The sequence below is a fragment of the Cygnus olor genome, chromosome 6 (genome assembly GCF_009769625.2).
Source record: "Cygnus olor isolate bCygOlo1 chromosome 6, bCygOlo1.pri.v2, whole genome shotgun sequence".
Lineage (NCBI taxonomy): Eukaryota > Metazoa > Chordata > Aves > Anseriformes > Anatidae > Cygnus > Cygnus olor.
In genome coordinates, this window is record NC_049174.1 from 19,981,058 (window position 1) to 19,998,489 (window position 17,432).

Here is a 17,432-nt window from a genome sequence, read left to right on the forward strand (position 1 = left end):
ATAGTATTACTTTTACCCTTCAGTGTCTACAAACGTAACTGTTGATAGGGCTTTCCACCAGGAAAGTATGATCAAAATTAAACTTACTTCCATATGTCAGTGACTTCACTAGGTGCAAATTCTTTAGATTCAAGCTGAATCATTGCAAAGCCTCCAATAGCATACAAAGATCCACTTAAGGTGACTAAACTGATGGAACTTCTCTCTTGGGGAAATTGAGGCAGAACCTCCCACCTGGAAATGAAGAGAAAAACCTAAGTCAAATACATGTGAAATATTCTAAACTGAATGTACTTAAAATACAGTTCTGGGTAATGTAAATGCAGCTGCTGTGGACCACTTTAGTGAAATGGTTTAGTAAAAGAAAAAAATGAATCAATCAGTAGTGAGTTTGTTTCTCCATCCCCACAGGAACTTCATGCAGAAATGCAAGTCTTAACGCCACAGAATTACACTGATGACATCTCCTTCTAGAGACCAAGTCTTACAGGTCTCCTGGTCCCATCATCACTAATATGCTTTATACAGATGTATCTGTCTCCTCTAACGCTCATTTTTTCCCTACTGTTTCCAACATAAGTTTTCATTTCTAGTGGCACAGACATAATAATTTGAGAATAAAAAATAATTATTTGAAATTATGCCAATGAGCTCTACTTTTTAAAAATTTTCTGCCAAGTCACACCCATGAACATACAAAACATAGCGATATCTCACTTCCCGTCAATGTCAACATCAAAACCAATAGGCTGATTTTCTTCTTACACTCGTGTGACTTGACAGTAACAAAACAGAGTAAACTGAGACAAGAACCTGCAGATGTTTTCTGACCACAGGTTGCGTGTGTGTCTGAACAACGGAAGAGAAAGAATGTGCCAAACATAATGGTAACAAAGTGACCTTAACTTTCATTTGCTTTGTATAGAATGTGTAGAGTCCAAAATTGTAGAAATTCTTCTTGCATAATTCATTTTTTATATTGTTAAATTCTATAAGTAGGTCTCTTTGGGATAGTATACATTTAAGTTAAAGCTTCTGTTGTGAGGATGATGGCTGCAATTCCACCTTATCAGTGAAGGCAGCACAGCCAAATGGGTTTACATATGATTGAAGTACTTACTCTAAAATAAAGGTACATTGAGGACCGCTTAAAAGTTTAAGCTATCATAGTAAAGCTGTGCTGATGTTAGAATAATATCAGCACCAGATATTTTTGTGGCTATCTCAAGATCTTAAAAGCCAAGGTGATAGAATATTTGCTTAAAAATAGCTTGATCTTAAAAATAGCTTGCACTTACTTATTTGTGGTCAAATCAAAAGCTTCAACAGATTCAGTAAGGCCTTCTTCAGTGACACCACCTGCAATGAAAATCTTGCCCTTATGGATAGCTGTTCCAAACATTGAGCGAGCCACTTTCATTGGAGCCAGGTCTCTCCAGTCTCCTTTCTTTGGATTGTATACAAATACTCTATTAGTACATTTCCTGCAGAGAAAAAAGAAAAACTGAAATAATTTCTAATGAACTTCTGTTTTGTTCCAAGTGAGACCTAGTTGAGGTGGGTTTTGTGGGTTTGTATGTAATATCTCTTTCATAAGATCTCTCTGATTTAGTGATGGACAAGTCTTTTTACAAGTCTGTAAAGCACTAATCATCCACATAACTAACCCTGTTAAATGCTGTTAATTGCTGTTAAATGCTGCTTCCATAGGGCAGTAATTTCACTGTACCTTACAGGACAAAGGCAATATCCTTTCTGAGAGTGTTCTGCTCAGATGGACTCTTACGGAATGTACAACAAAGGTTAGGGTCAACAGGAATTAACTGAATTTAATAATAGAGAAGATCAGGAATGGGTTTATTTGGTAGTTCAAGATAAACAAGTATGCGTGTACATGATCTATGCACCTTTATGAAATATATTCAGTTGTTTTACAGCTCAAAGAAAAAAGGAGCAGTATCTGTGCATTAGACAGTTTGAATCTGTATAAATTAACAAGACCCATAGTGGGAGGAGCTAAGATGACCAAATGCTAACTATTGCTCCCTTCCAGAAGAAAAAATGCATTGAAAAATAGCTCCATCAAGAACCAAGAGAGGTCTTTCCATCTTTCCTCTGATTCAAAGAGAATGTAGGCAGATTTGTTTAGACCCTAGATTTTCATACTGTACATGAATACTTGGGCTTGGAAAAGTCACTTTCACTCCAGAACAACACCAAGGTGAAGTTCACGGCATACCAAAAGCCAACACATGGACACTCCTTTAAACATTAGCTTATTTTAGTTTATGCTAGGTATGCCTCATACCATTTCTCAAAATTTTATTGTTTTACATGGACTCTTAGCCCAGCTAAGCTCATCCTAATGAAAGCAAATGAACTAGTAACTTCATCTGTACTTCATCTGTACTGCAGCTTTATAACCACTGCAACTTCTTGTCACTATGCTTTAGTAAAGCACTTGCTTGGAAAAATTACCACCACACACAATAGCAGCAAAAACTTTGATTTTTCTTAATGTTATACCCAGTAAGGTATAACAGGCATTAAAATGAAAAAAAATTGAAGATCTGACAAAGTAGTTCCATAGTACCTAAGCATTTCTGTCTGGTAAGAAATAATACTTATAAAGAATATCCTCATAACTAACTGTGATGAATGTGTGTGCATTTAATTAAGAATTTGCCTTGGAAATAAGTAAAGTGATTAAAACAACTGTTTGGGATTACAATGTATATACAATTTTACCTTATCATGAAAAATATACTCTGTATACCATAATGTGTTGCCTTCTGCCAAATTGTAAGCAACCTTAACCCAGAGATGTAAGAAAGGGATACCCTGATTTCTGAGTGAGGACATAGCGTCTACAAAGAACCAAACAAATAATGTTCTAAATAATCACGAAAAGACTTACTTATCATCAGTTTTTCCACCAAGACAATATATCAATCCATTGTTTGAGATAGTAGCATGGCCATAAACTTTGATAGGTAGTTTTTTGATCTCGCCCCATTTTATTGCCCTGGAACAAGAAGAATATCACTGTTAGGCTCTTTAAACTAATAATAGGCTATTTCCATGTCCTCAATAGGCATAATTAAATTGTAAACATACACGGGATCATAGCACAGGACTGAATCCAGTGACTCCTCAGTGCGAAGGTCCTTGCCTGCAATTACGTAGATCTTGTTGTCTGACTCTCCCAGCCCAAAGAGGCACCTGGCTGATGGCAGTGGAGGAAGGGCAACCCACTCACCAGCAATGCTGTCCAGCTGAAAGAGCATCACAACAGAAGATTTAGAAAAGGCAAGTAGTAGAAATTCATGCAACAAAAACTGTTCCACAGAATAAATCTAATCATAGATCAGGTAATTCTTTTTCCAGAAGTGTGTTCCACAGTCAAGGTCTGCATGGTAAAATGCATCTCCCAGATTTGTCAGACCACTCCTGTTGGACAAGACATTTTATTGCAATGGTAAAATGTAGATCGTGGCCATGGATTGCCCCTGTAGCTAGATCTAGGTAGCGTACTGAGGACAAAATGTACGCATCACAGGTCACAGCCTGTTCATTGTATCAGTCTCGAAGATGACATCTGTACTGTTGATAGGGCACTAAACTAGTCATGCATTTTTGAGCTATTGGCAGCCTGGTTTTGTCTTGGGCTGCTAGCTACCAAACAAAATGTCAACAGGTTATAGTAACAGAGTAACAGGTGCATCACTGGTAGAGAAAGGGACAATAGTAAGTGAATGTTGGTATGGTCCACATTGACATTTTAGAGGGAACCACAGCCTCATGGGTAATGCAGAAAAGTATTTTAACTATACATAGTAACAGCAGCAAGCAGTCTTAAAGATGACAAGTGAGAAAGGATTTGGGGAAATGGATTTAGACTTATAAAGTAGGATTTTGAAAATTTCATTAATTTTTAGTGTCAATGTAGAGGTTTAGTTTTTCAGGGGCCCCTTTCTAGTAGCCTAAGACTGATTATTCAGTTCTGAATTATATACATTATTGACATCAATGTGGTATTTCTATTGGAAGAAGTAACAAGTTCTGCACTTCACTGAATAATGTTTTACACCTGCACAGGGACGTGAGCAGTGTCCTCTCTAGCAAACTGACTTTCCTCTCACAGGTATAACAGATTCCTGAAACCGGCCCTTTCATTGTGTGTGAAATCACAGTGAGCCTTAGTGCTATGAACACTTAATATTTGCATTTTAGATATATGAAGGCTTTAAAATTCTATCACCACCTATCCCTCTGTTTTATTTCATATTGGCATCGGACCTACTTTCACTCTTTTAGGTCAATGTGCCTAAAGACAAGCTGTAGCCAGCAGCATATTGCATAATTCATTAGAAGATCATTTAAGTATCAAAGAACATGTAGCCAGATAGCTAAAAATACAACAGAATTAGTTTATGATATAAGCATGCCAAATGGTAATTCTGCTACTTTTCTGAAATACATCATGGGAGTTACAATTTATACAGATTTACAAAGTCAAGAAAAAAAAAATGCATTCATAGTTGGAACATTGTATTTAGTCTACTGGCATCAACAGTTTGTGAGAACAACCTTCTACCTATAAATAACATATTTTGGAATGCCCTTATGTTTTCAAACGAAAATGTGACAAATTTGGAATTTTGGCGAAAAAAGTGACATTTAAAATACATTATTATGGTCATAAAAATATTTCAGATACAAAAAACAACAAAAAAAGATTGTATCTAAAGAAGCTAAGTACTCAACTTTCATGGAACTTAAATTCACAGAAGACATTCAACAATAATTAGTCTTAACTTTAGGCACCTGTACAACAACAAATCAGGACCTTAATGAAAGCTAGTGCCTGGATATAATATGCTAGTTAATCTTTTCTGAGATCTCACCATGGACTTAATCTTGAAAGAGAAGATGCAGGTCCCTTGGTTTCACTTACCTTTATGAGACAGGAATAACTTTCTATAGGAATTTTTCTCCACTGACCAGAGACTAGACAATTCACTTGCAAAGACTCCAAATACTTTTCAGTGACTCTTACAAGCACCTATTATTGCACCAATAATTATAAAGCTTATACCTGGAAGAAGTACGATTGGAAAGGCTGATCCTTGTTCTCCTCTTCCACATACAGTCCTCCAACAACGTAGACCTGATTTTGTTTGGTGACTATACTGGAATGATTTCTGGGAATCTGTTCAGCCAGGGCTGCTAGGTAGCATTCATTTTCTAGAGGATCATAAGCTACTGCGGCAGTGTCATTAACCAGAAGAATTAGGTCTTTGACAAACATACCATGCCTGGGAAGGTCATTTAGATAGCCAGGAAGTAAATCTTCATCTCCTACATCACCATTTACTTCCCCTTTGTTTGACTTTTCTTTGTTTTTGCTAGAGTCAGGCAGTTTTCCAGCAAAAGCATCCTTAATAATCTTTACTTTCTTCTGAAGATCTGAATTGCTTTTAATTATATCATCCTTTTCAACATGTTCTTTAAAATATTTTTCTGGCATAAGACGAAAACGTATACAGTCAAAAACTTCTCCCAGGCTCTTTACTCTGTTCTCCTTGTCTTTTCGGACCCATTTCATTACTGCTTCAAATACCAGTTCTTCCTTTTCTACATTTAAGCTGTCAGGTGAAATAACTGAGATAAGTTCATGTGGGGCAAGCTGTAGGAATTCGTCTTCTTTGCAGATCTGCACAAAGTGATCTGAGACAAAATCACGGGCAGAAAATGCAAGTCTTGGGCAATCAAGCAGAACACCTAATCGAAGGATGGCCAGACAATTACCAACAGCAAGCCTCTTTTGAAGATAGGAGACACACACGGTGAATACAGAAGGGATCTGAAAACGACTGGCCAAAGCAAAAATATCTTGCACGTTAGAATCATTAAGATCAATACTTGCTGAATAAAGGTATTTGACAATCATATCCAGGATGTTGGGGTCAACATTATCTAGAACTACCTCCTTCTTTTTCTCTTCATTTTGCTCAGATAAGAAATACTCACGAAAATAAGGGCTACATGCTGATAGAATCAATCTGTGGCAGGGCAGGCTTCTGTCACCAGCTTTTAGGGAGCAATCTATAAACTTTTTCTCTTCCAGGAGTTCCTTGAGGCCATCTTGAAGAAGGGTGGATTGGTAAAGTCTCAGTTCTTCAGTGAGTTCCCTTTGGGAATCCATTTTGTGAATGCTTGTGAAAGGGGGGGGGGGGAGCAGAAAGCTTTAGCTGTTGACTGCCCAAAGGTCTGTCCGTAAAAAAGGCAGACCAATGTGCTTTGCCCTGCCTGAAGCCCTTGCAACTTAATCTCACTAGCTAAATATAGGTACATACTCTTACAGGTCGGAATTTAGGATGGATGGTTTGGAAAAAAAAAAAAAAAAAAGAGTTGGTCTCACAGCTGTCAAAGACTGAAAGAAGCAACTGCTGCTTTTAGTTACTTTGGTCAGGTTTTGCCATCATTCTCCACATTTAATCAATGACATTACTTGCAATGTAAGAAATTACTTGATATGAGTAAGGACAGCAGAATCTGACCCTCCATGAGACAGCTATGAGCAAGATCATAAATATACATGTTATCAAATACTCTGAAATGCAAGTATAATGAATCAAATTGTCAGCTGCAATTACCGTTCACTTTTTCAGAAAGTTGCTTAATACGCATCTCGTTGCTACAGCTTTTAAGGAGGTATCAGTCACAGAGATATTAAAAAACCTTGAACTTTGCATCAACTAACTCTGCTCAAAAAAACAATTTTTACATATCTCACATCAGCATTTTTTCAGATATTGAAAACAACACTTTATTTTGAGCTGCTTCTTAACATAGATTTGGTAGTATTTATTTGGAAACAAACAAAAACATGTTTAAAATATGTATTATTCAGGTAAAGTACAGTTTTCAAAAATAATTTAAATCTCTACCCCCTCAATAAGCAGTCACTCTTCAGTTCAGATAATCAGTACGTATCACCAATCGTTTTAAATTCAGCTGTTTTAGAAATGGTGTTAACTGCTGTTAAACACTAAAACCAGTACCTAGAAGTAGGACAACAAAAAAAAGTAATACAATACATGAACATTATTTAATGGATGTGTTTTTTAACAAAACTAAAAAAAAAAAATCTGAAGTAAAAGACCCAAATCAAACAAGCAGTTTAAGAAGTGTGAATTTAGAAAAATTATGCATACAATGGTTTCACAATTTAGACTGGGAACATTTTGATTTTTATTAAAGGTGGTAATAGAGAAACAAAGCAAATTTGAAGTTGTATAATGTACCCTGATAAAGGACTGTATTTTGTCCATACAGGGAATGCTTTTTACCCGGATAGTAAATTTTTTTGGCTTTTAATATAATGGAAACAGGACAAAAAGACAACTAGAGGAATACAAGACCTACAAAGAGGTATAACATTACTCGAGTTTATTGAAATCATAATTGCTTTTCAACCATAGGTAGTGTTTCATTAAAATATATACCTTTAAAGATTTTCTACAAACATATCTGCACCACAATTAGTTTACTATAACAGTCAGCTGCTAAAACAACAGCTGAATAGACAGCTCATTTGACTTTTTCCACTTATAGAAAATAGTACAGAGGTCTTATCTCCCTAGAAAACGTAACAGCTGCATCTTCCCTTAAACAATAAATGACTCATTTCTAACACATAACACCATACAGGTCTAATGACTCAGACACAGAATCTATTTGTGTGTGTACTTTATCATCCCTTAAAAAAAAAAAAAAGGAAAAAAAAATATATGAAGATACCTGGATGACAACTGAGTACCTGGAATGATACATAATGAGCTCTTCATAAATTATGAGATATGAAAACTAGTATTTGGAACGGTATTGCTTTTTGTCAAAAAAAGTCAGTAACATAACACCGCTACAGTGACACAACCAATGCACCTAGATACAAAGTGTTGTACATATTATTGTATTTCTGTGTTGCACAATATGAAACAAGTTATGGAAATTTGATTTAGATATAATTATTATGGGAAAGTACATTGCTGTGTGAAAATACATGAATACTTTAAGTTGAGCATGAAGCTACATACACTGCACTATCAAAAATGGTGGTTTCCTTTTCTAGTATACTTCCAGGTAAAATGTGCTACAAGGTAAAATGGCAGGGGTGGCTGGTCCTGGCAGCCAGGGCACTAAGTGGGGCATTAAATTGTTAAAAGCAAAACAAACAAAAAAATGGTGGACCCTCTGCTTTTAGGGTAGGAAGCCTTTGCTCTGATACCCTCTGACACCCTGCCTTAAAACACCTGGGGTACCAGGGTGTCAAGAATGGCAGTCAGCCAATCACAAAGCAATATTAAAACACATGGCGTGTGACATTTTCATATAATGGTGGTTCCCTGCCATAGAATGGCAGCTGAAATATAACAGCAGCCACCATTCATGTAGAGGGGAAAGACTTTCAGGTTCAGTGGAGTGGGACTGCACGGGGCTTGTGGAGCACGTGTCTGCCTGCAGGGGTGCGGGACTCCAACCAGAAGCTGGGGCCACAGTCCTGTCCCTTGCTCCTGTGGATGCTGGTCCTCCTTCCACTACTTACAGGAACAATGCAATAAATAAAAAGCTTTTATGTATACACAGTTTTTGAATAATCTTTTTGACATATCCTGAGTATGCATTATATAATATTTGCCTGTTCTTTAACTTTGGCATGTTCTTTATCTGCTACTCTTGTATTGTTCAATAACCTACAGATCTCACAGAATCACTAAGAACTAAGAATCTTTCATTGGCTGGGAAACAAACACACAACGATCTCAATCAGGTCATTACTTCCCAGAGTCCCTGGAGCGTGAATCCATCCTTAAGCTTCTCTATTGCAAGTCCTAGTTCTTCTGAAAAAACAGGCTCCCGATCATGTTGCTTTTTGGAATGCACAAGACATAAGATAAAATAGAAGAGAAGATACTTTTAAACTTAATTATCCAATTTTTAACAACATGAATTCAACATCATGAAAAAAAAGATGTTCTTACCTTGTTTTCATCAGCAAAGTAAGCCTGCAAAAGAAAGAAAAAGCAACTCAACCTTGAGAAAAACATTATAGTTTAAATAGAAGTTTGCTAGCAATTCCTTATTCATTGGGATAAGGATTGTATTTGGCAAATTTTCTTCAACAAACCAGTTTATATGTTTTTTTTTTTTTTTTAAACAAGATCAAAGCTACTGGACAGTCTAATGCATTTAAAAATATTTTTTTTTCTGAAATACAGGGAGATGGGTACTAATACAGTTTTCTAAACGGTTATTGGCAGGAGTGCAAAGGTCATCAAGAGTGACTCAAAATTATCGTTGCCTTTCAAAAAACCTTTCAAGTTGTATCTTAGATGAATACTGAGGATACAGACATCACCTCCCATTAATCTGCTCCAAAAGAAGGAAGACTTTTTAATATGATATATTGGATTATTCTGTACTGCTGGTTCTCGAGCTATTCCTGACCTCAAAGTGTTGAGAAACAAGTTGCAACTACTACTTTAACTTTAGCACAAACTATTATTCAAAATAAATTGTAGTCGGTATTTAAAAAAAACATAGAATAAATTAATGTAGTAATCATGATTATAAAAAAGCCATGTAGGCAATATACGTTTAAATATAGAAAGTTCAATTGTAGCTTAACTTTAATAGAAGAATGGAGCTGTACACTGCTTATATTTGAATAACCAAACAAGATTTTTTTTAAAAAAATTTTCTGTGGAGCAGCTTACCACAAAAGCATCTGTCTGCTCATCAGATTCTATTTCCACATCATCTTGAACTTGCTCCACTGTTAAGTCTTCAAGAGGCTGAGGCTGCAAGTTAAAACACTGAAGTAAATAAATCCATATATACATGTTGAAAGTACTTTTATTACTGCTTGTTAACACAATATTGCATCTGATTTAAAATAAATGAGTCGACTACCTTTTCTTCCATTTCATAATCCACTCCAAATATTGGGTTAGCTGAATAAACTCTGTGAAGTGAATTAATTTCTTTCACTGCCTCCTGTAGTTTCTCCACAGGGTCTATCTTAAAACCAAGTACATATCCTCCACTCTGTGTAATAGAGGAAAGAAGACTTCATTAAGAAATTATTGTTGCTTGTTATTTAAACAACTTTTTCCCCAATGGGGATTTGTAGTTTAACAAATTTCAGTTTGACGATGAAAACATTATCTGTATTTTGGTATCTTATTTTCAGTCGGCCACTTAAATCATGGGTGGAATGAAAACAATGACAATGTTTCTCCATGGGATAAATAAGCTTTTAACTGTTAGCCCATTAGATAAATGGGAAACAAAAACTTATTACAAAGAAAAACAAGATCAAACAAGGGAAGGAGAAGAACGATTTATTTCCAGCTACTTAATGAAAGTTTAGTCTGTTGGATCTTGATATAATTATTAAAGAAGCTTGTATGTAAAGTTAACTTTTTTCTTTTTTTTTTTTAAATGACTATTAAAAGCATTTCTAATAAAGGTCAAATTGAAGAAAAATCACCGTCTCTTAGAGCAAAACATACACAGGTGAGAAAGATTAAAAATAGTGGTTTTACTTAAGTACAGAAGTAATGAGTTATCCAAGATAATCTGTCAGAAAACACTGTCTTTAACAGTTAAATTATTTTAAACTGGTCATGCTGGCACATTGTTTTGGTTAGAGAATTCCTAACTCACAACAGCCATATTGACCTGAACATACTGACATTTTAAGCAGTGTGAAGAAGATGTTTTTTAAAAGTTGTGTTCTAAAGGCCACATAGAAGGAACACTAAGTAGCTTAAGAGCAGCACTATCACATTTCAGCATTAAATAATTGTATATATATGAAAATTTAACCAGCTAAAAAAGGCTATTAAAGCTTCTTACCTGCTGAGAACTCTCTATCACAAGTGCCAAACCAAACTTGGAGTCTCTTATTTTTATTGAACGCTAACAGTAAAGAGGTAAAAACTGTTAAAAACTGTTTTGGAATTACTTGATATAAGTTTGTTTTATTTATTTTCAATTATTATTTTGCACTGTACTAATTACCATTACTTGGTAATTAGAAAATAGCTTGGCTAGCAGCATTCCCTCCCATTTACCATTACAGATCTGAACCACTGAAACCTCAAGGAAAAATGTTTTTTTATCACAAGTGCTAATAGTTAATTTCTGGACATTGGGTTCACAGATCATTAGTCTCAGAGTACGCAGCTGACAGGAAGCACAACAGTAAATAGTTTGGAAATTAGAAATACAAGCCGTTCTTCAACATTTTGACGTGCTCATGAAAGCCTCCAATTAATCTGGACAGAAAAAAACCACACTGCGGTTAATTCTGGTAAGACCAAATTCTTCCCTGACTTTGGGACATAAAATACTAATTCAGTGCAAAACGGGAGCATTAACTGAAGACTAGAACTTAGCCCATTTCATTTTGAAAATGGCTGTTTCAAGGTACTTACAATTTGTAGATAGGGTATGCTGACATTAAAGCTGTCATTCATATTTGCATGCCAAACTATTCTCACATTAGTAATAAAAAATGTTCCCAAATTTCCCTATTAAAGAAAAGTATGTTAGAACTGCTTTGAAATATAGAGCCTTTTTTCCCCAAACATGATGATTACTGATACCTGTTTACCATTAGCAGGATACAGCTTCACATTTAATTCTGTAAAAGTCTGATCCTTTCCCACCAAAACCAGTGGAAATGCTACTATTGATTGCTAAGAAGCAAGATCCAGTCTTTAAAGGGTACAGCACCCAAGTGGTGAAAATCACTTGGGAGTTCCTATTACTGCAGCAAAGCAAGATCAAATCACAGCATGGCAAACCTAATGGGAGTACGTGAAGTGTCTGAGAGTGTTCTTAACTGTACAGATCTGGAATTGGCATATAGAGTAAGTATAATGGCATGTGGGTTAAACTTAGGCAATTGTGGAGATGTGTGCCAAGGGAACACAGAGGAAAGAACTTTTTAGCTTGTCAGGATGGATCTTGTTTCCATTCTGGACTAAAGCTACACAGACAAAAATAACAGCTCCCATTTTGTTTCATGGCTCTGGGAAATACTCGTAACTAACTCCCTGTGTAATAACGGAACTGTTTTCTATTTTCTCCTTAAAGTCTTTATTTTTTCACATTTTAAGACATAGATTCCCATTCAAGTATTTTCAGTTTCCAATAATCAAAAGAGAATACAGTCTTACTAAGTAGTCAAGGCTGCAAGTAAACACAAACATGCAGCAGAGCATTTTGGAAATGGCATGATTGTCCTTCAGGATAATACAGAGCTTTAGACTCATAAATATCTCTTACTAACATGAGCTGTGTATCTAGTTCCATGCACATTAGCTGAGTCATGTAGACCTGAGGTTGCCGAGAACTTTGTTGTACTGAATAGCAAATATATGAAATCAGCTTCTCTGCATGCAACAGCTGATGAACTGAACTAAGGGTAATACCTCTGAGGTTACAAAACTGTAATTGCCAGATTTTTTTTGTAGTTGCCAGAACACTTCACTGTAGCCAACATAGTCTCATTTTTCACTATACCTGGTCACTTGATAAATTCCAAACTCCATTGATTTTATCATATATCTGTTCTTGTGGTAATAATCTCAGTTGCTTGTTCTGAATCAATGCACTTCTCAGCTTCAGATCACGATACATTTTAGAAGTTTCATAAGCTCTGAAAAAGAAAGAAAAAATCACCAGGTTACGATTTCAGTGTCTTTTATTATCTTTCAGTGCTTGTTTTAGCACCAACATGAAATGCTACATATTTTCAACTTTTCTTATTATCATGTTGTACAAAAATGAGAGTACTATTAAATCTTCATCAATGAAAACCTTTATATTTCAGTTCTTAATGAAATTACTTTTAAACTTTTTTTTGATATGTTTTAATCTCATGTATTATTTGTGCATATGCTATTTCTTTCTGTTCCTTAAGATTGTCATCTCCCAGCCTCCACTACAAATCATAAATCTAGCTCCCATGTTACACATAGTATAGACATCAAGAATAATTTATTTTTCACTGCCAATTAGGTCACAAACATCTAATTATATGTACATCAGTATTCCATAGCTCTTAAATAGAAACCAATGGTAATGTATTATGCCCACATTCATTCAGATGACTTAACTTTTAGGTGGGAAACATCCACTGCTTTTTATTTCAGTGGGATTTTTGACCAGTATTTAACTCATTTCCATTACATGGTCCACAATTAGGGAAAATGATTATAGGCAGAAAGTATAAATAGAAAATGTACACTTAGATTATTAGCTCTTTGTTATTTTTATTTATTTAGACAGTTCATACACACAAGATGAATGCTTTGATTAATGACTGGTATTTATACACATTAATTTTCATTATGTACAGTTATCTACTAGAATTTCTAAGTATTCTTTCCCCTCTTTCTAGAGATTGTGTTCTCTTCTTTCAGAAAGGTTTTGTGAATGTTAAATCTGGGCAGTCCACCTACCATAGTAATCCCAGATATCTGATCCACTGAATTTCGTAAACGAACAAACACTATTTTAAGTAGGATACCTGTGCACAGCAATAACTGAAGTGAAGAGTCTGGGACTTCCAGGAACGACATTGGTAAATATGAACTCAAACCGTGTATTATTACATTTAGTCAATATATACAGAGCTTCTGTTTGTCCCCGTAATTTCTGCAAGAAAAATTTGAAATTTAACATTTTGACAATATAGCAGCTTGCCTATCCAAAGGTGTAATCCTGATTCTACTACTGATCTACTGTTGTCTTCAGCTGAACAGGGATTTCACTCTTTTTTTCTCCAGGAACTAGCAGTTCCATCAGCAGCAGAACTAATGAAGTCTGGCTGCTATACATATGCAGTATCATGACAGTATTTTTGAATTTGCCTCTTACCATCCAGAGGCATCATCCTTCCGTTCATGCTCCCCAAATACCCTGGCTCTATGTCACATCCCTTTTCCTGCAAGTCAACAATGCACTGACATTGTTGACAATGTACTGGCTGAGCAGCCAGGCCATACACAGGCCACTTGGCCAACTAGCAGCTACCATGTGGCTGGACCAGTAATCTCCCTGCTACTTCTTTGCTGCTAACCAAGCAAATGGCTTCACTGTTGCCTGTACCTCAGGCTATGTATTTGAGAGCTTTCTTGCACAAAATTATTCTCTCTATAGATCTTTGTTAAATGTGGACCAAGCCAATAAGCACATGACCTCTCAAGAACAGAGAAAAATCACCGGTGTGACTACATGCATTTTACTGCCTTAGGAAACTGAATAAAATAATGCTCCTATAAAAAAGTAAAACTCTCCTGATCTTTAAAACTGAACTATCATTACTACTCTACTGTTCTTGCAAGTAAACCTTCAGAATATTATTTATATAGTCAACTAAGTATAAATAATGAATTGCAGTTTTTTTATTTTTATTTTTAAAAGTAACTTACTGAGTTGGCAGTTCTTGTCGTTATGTTTATAATGCAGTTGTAACCAACAGCTAAAAGGGGAAAAAAACACAATAAAGAACAGCTCTGAGAACAAGAAAAAATAATACATAAAACTACAAAGTATAATACTGAATTTTTTAGCAGGCAACTTGATTTTATAAATGCATATAAAAGTAGCATGTTTGTGTGTGTGCAGTAGTATGAGAGAGCAAATGCAGAAGAGCAAGCTGTTAGAGAACCTAAGTTTACACAGCTTATGAGCAGAATAGATTTTCATTACTGACTGGCTATTAAGACCTAAGCACTGGAAATAAATTGGGTACCGAGTAAGTGCATCCTGACCCTACTTCAGGGAATTAAGTTAAATGTGAGTAAACTAGCTGACTATTCACATAGTTAAAATTAGAAGCTAATTTAGAGCTTTCAGTAAGAAATTTGGAAAGGCAGGTACTTCTGGAGAATAAAATCTGTATGTGAATACACAGGTGGCAACAAGAAGTGCAAGTATAGCAAAGTATGAAGAAACTCAAATTTATGCTTCTTTCTAGAAAAATAATACATCTGAAATGCTCTTCAATTTATTTTCTAAGAAATTAACATTGAATATTAATATTTTACTTTGAATTATTGTAAAAGTTCCTACATTACAAATAGATTAATTCATAACAATTTATTTTAGACTTTATAGAAACAGAACAAGACTTTACTATTCTGTACTGTAATCTGTAGTATTGGGAAAGTACAGCATGCCACCATAAAGGAAGCAAAAAAATTTGCAATCATTTAACAGGAGATGACACTTACAGAGATTGACTCTGGGCAATGACAATGAGCGCCAAATAATCCGCAAATTTGTCACAAGCAGTCTGCCTGGAAATAAAGAGCGTAAATAGTTTTCATCTGAATAACTGCCATTAACATAAACATGTAAATATTCCATTCTGTGGTACATATTTACCTCTATTTTTGCAAAACCAGAATACTCCTTCCTCTTGATAGGAAGAAGAAAATCACAGGACACCCCAGCAGAACAATCGCTAATCTCCCCCTCCTTTTTTTCTGACCACCAGGAGAGAAAATCCAACAAGAGGGAACAAATGAAAGAATCTCTAATATATACCATCATTCCTCAAAGAGGAACCAAGGATGTGAACTGATTTCACATCTACCTGCCTATGGTAAAAACGCAGAGAAACGTGATTGTGCAGAACTACTCTGAGAAGATATAGGAAAGACTGTTAACTGTCCCAGCCAACTTCATGAATAACCTCACCTCTTTATGTCATATGCAAATTTCTTAGATTCTGTATCATGTATGCTGGCAGCTTCACACACTTTCTCAATCAGTAAGGAGAATGAATGAGTCTGTGCATGTGTGTGTTACTCCTTATTGATTCAGTTTAAACCAGGTTATGAAAAACTATCAAAATAACTGGAGCATGACATACACCTGAAAAGAGAAATCCTTTAATGTTATAGAAATGAAACAACTCCTTGCAAGCCGAAGTGCAAAATTCTATGCAGCGATTGGTCTGTGTAAGGATTAAACAGGACTACATCAAAAGACCATCATTACTTTTATAAATACGTTACTCTTACAAGGCTTTCAATTCTAAACAAATTTTGAGTCAAGATTATCAGCTTCCTTTAACTACGAACAAGATAAACTATTTGAAAATACTCCCAGAAGAGACAGATCTGTGAAAAGGCAAGACATAATTCCTGCAACAGACGCTGGTTAAGTAGTAGGAAGGTTACATTTTCCCTAGGTAAATGGTTACCTCTGTCTCCATTGTTTCCTTTGGTATCTTCAATAGACTCTAAACAGTCTATAAGGACCTCTCCAGGTCTCATTTTCATTTGTCTAAAAAAGAAAAAAAAAAAACTAGTGAAAGACAGATTTATCCTCCAAAAGAGGACTATCTATACTTCTGCACTTCCCTTTCCTTTTTTTTTGCTTAGTGCATCACACTACTGAAAAGTCCCATACGTTCATCCACACAAATCAACATTATATACCTGAAATTGTTATCACCACATACAGCATATGAAAAATACTAATACCTTCATTAATACCTTCATTTTTAAAATCATCATGATAAATAAATAATTATGTAGGCAGTATGACAAGCTAACTGCACCCCAGAATAGGGAGAATGTGCGTGAAAGTGCGGGAGAAGAGTGCAGAGCTTCATTCACTCATATCATTTTTGACAGAGTTTGTTGCATGTTTCTTTGCTTTTAGGTCAGAGAGAACAGGTGCCCCAACGGAAACATCAGGTGCACACTGGTAAGGGAAACGCTCTGCTGAATTTTGAACGATTTATTTGTATTTTGTTCGATTTAATTGGCCTAATTACTGAATTATGTATCAGACCTAGCGTGCAACTGGGCTGTATTTTAATCGCACCGTGTAGGCAGCCCAAACTCCGCAACCTGCAGGCAGACAGAAACCAAAGGCGTTCCCAGGGCGGGAACTCCCCTCCGCACCCGGAGACGCCCATTACAGCTACTTTTACCTCCCAGGGCCAGGTGGAAGCAGGACATGGGAGGAGCCCCGTGCGCCACTGCCCTCACCCACCCCTTTTTTAACATTTTTCACGCCCCCCGCCCAGCCGGGCCGCGCCCCTGCATCCCCCCTTAGCAACCGCCCCTTCCCGCCTGCGCCGCGTCACGTGACGGGACCCCCGGCCGCCATCACAGCGGGCGGCACTCCCGGCGTGCACCGCACCGCTACCGGGGGCCGCGCTCAGCCCCGGCCGGACCCCGCGGCAGGGCGGCGCCACTCACTGCGGGGAGATGTCGAAGCGGACATCCCGGTCCTCCCACAGCACGTCCAGCACCGCGCTCATGGCTGCTGCCAGCCGTCGCCCTCCCTCCGGCGAGGCGGCGCAGCGCGCTCCCGCAGCGCTCGGGATT

General features: G+C 36.6%; 3 protein-coding genes across 9 annotated transcripts in view; 1 reads left to right on the forward strand and 2 right to left on the reverse strand.

The window, feature by feature from the left end:
- The window catches only part of FASTKD1 (FAST kinase domains 1), a 26,728-nt gene extending 21,525 nt beyond the window's left edge, over positions 1–5,203 (forward strand). Inside the window, exon 19 of one of the 2 annotated variants that reach the window (XR_005821165.1) lies at positions 3,210–5,203. The gene's annotated coding sequence lies outside the window, so the exon portion shown is untranslated. Of the gene's footprint in view, positions 1–411; positions 1,304–3,209 lie in introns of those variants that run through there. The other variant, XR_005821164.1, reaches the window with a different exon arrangement.
- KLHL41 (kelch like family member 41) overlaps positions 1–6,819 on the reverse strand; it is a 10,454-nt gene extending 3,635 nt beyond the window's left edge. The window contains exons 1-5 of the mRNA XM_040561902.1: positions 5,099–6,819; positions 3,118–3,275; positions 2,918–3,025; positions 1,299–1,484; positions 88–234 (exon numbers count right to left, since the gene is read on the reverse strand). Coding sequence (XP_040417836.1) covers positions 88–234; positions 1,299–1,484; positions 2,918–3,025; positions 3,118–3,275; positions 5,099–6,208 — 1,709 coding nt within the window. The 5' untranslated portion in view covers positions 6,209–6,819. The remainder of the gene's footprint in view (positions 1–87; positions 235–1,298; positions 1,485–2,917; positions 3,026–3,117; positions 3,276–5,098) is intronic.
- On the reverse strand, positions 6,815–17,432 carry BBS5 (Bardet-Biedl syndrome 5). 6 transcript variants are annotated; one of them, XM_040561905.1, is made up of 12 exons: positions 17,304–17,432; positions 16,295–16,377; positions 15,318–15,383; positions 14,514–14,563; positions 13,610–13,737; positions 12,601–12,736; positions 11,508–11,603; positions 10,927–10,989; positions 9,979–10,113; positions 9,783–9,866; positions 9,048–9,071; positions 6,815–8,934 (listed from the first exon to the last, which is right to left on the reverse strand). In XM_040561905.1, the coding sequence occupies exons 1-12, from the start codon at positions 17,363–17,365 to the stop codon at positions 8,833–8,835; spliced, it is 1,029 nt and encodes a 342-aa protein (XP_040417839.1). In that variant the 5' UTR covers positions 17,366–17,432; the 3' UTR covers positions 6,815–8,832. The 6 variants fall into 6 exon arrangements, with proteins under 6 accessions (XP_040417839.1, XP_040417840.1, XP_040417838.1 ...); XM_040561906.1 differs by lacking the exon at positions 17,304–17,432 and adding an exon at positions 17,095–17,123; XM_040561904.1 differs by lacking the exon at positions 17,304–17,432 and adding an exon at positions 16,924–17,088.

Excerpts from the sequence above, each read along its gene's own strand:
- BBS5 (XM_040561904.1), bottom strand. The coding sequence starts at position 17,060 with ATGTCCTGCTTCCACCTGGCCCTGGGAGGTAAAAGTAGCTGTAATGGG. Across the intron at positions 16,378-16,923 it reads GAGTTTGGGCTGCCTACACG|ACAAATGAAAATGAGACCTG; the intron begins GTGCGATTAAAA and ends TTTCTTTTTTAG. Across the intron at positions 12,737-13,609 it reads TCAGTTATTGCTGTGCACAG|AGCTTATGAAACTTCTAAAA; the intron begins GTATCCTACTTA and ends TTTCTTTTTCAG.